The 267-nt window shown below is 55.1% G+C and overlaps 1 protein-coding gene across 1 annotated transcript in view; it reads right to left on the minus strand.

Moving 5' to 3' along the window:
- LEPREL2 (leprecan-like 2) overlaps positions 1-267 on the minus strand; it is a gene marked incomplete at its 5' end in the record, with an annotated part of 13,136 nt that overhangs the window by 1,796 nt on the left and 11,073 nt on the right. The window contains one exon of the mRNA XM_010845194.1: positions 30-87. Coding sequence (XP_010843496.1) covers positions 30-87 — 58 coding nt within the window. The remainder of the gene's footprint in view (positions 1-29; positions 88-267) is intronic.

The following is a 267-nucleotide window of genomic DNA, read 5'->3' on the forward strand; positions in this document are numbered from 1 at the left end:
TGCCCTCCTATAGGAAGTGAGGTGATCACTGAAGGCAGGGCCTGGAGGGGCCCCTTGGAGGTCTCCTGGGAGGGGCTAGGAGAGCCCCTGAACAGACAAGAGTGGGGAGATGCTGCAGAAGCCGGAAAGGAGAGGGTTGACTCAATGAACGTAAGTTTAAGCAAACTCCGGGAGATAGTGAAGGACAGGGAAGCCTGGCCTGCTGCAGTCCATGGCGTCACAAAGAGTGGGACACAACTTGGCAACTAAACAACAACAACAAAGGTG

The sequence above is a fragment of the Bison bison genome, unplaced genomic scaffold (genome assembly GCF_000754665.1).
Source record: "Bison bison bison isolate TAMUID 2011002044 unplaced genomic scaffold, Bison_UMD1.0 scf7180017864213, whole genome shotgun sequence".
Lineage (NCBI taxonomy): Eukaryota > Metazoa > Chordata > Mammalia > Artiodactyla > Bovidae > Bison > Bison bison.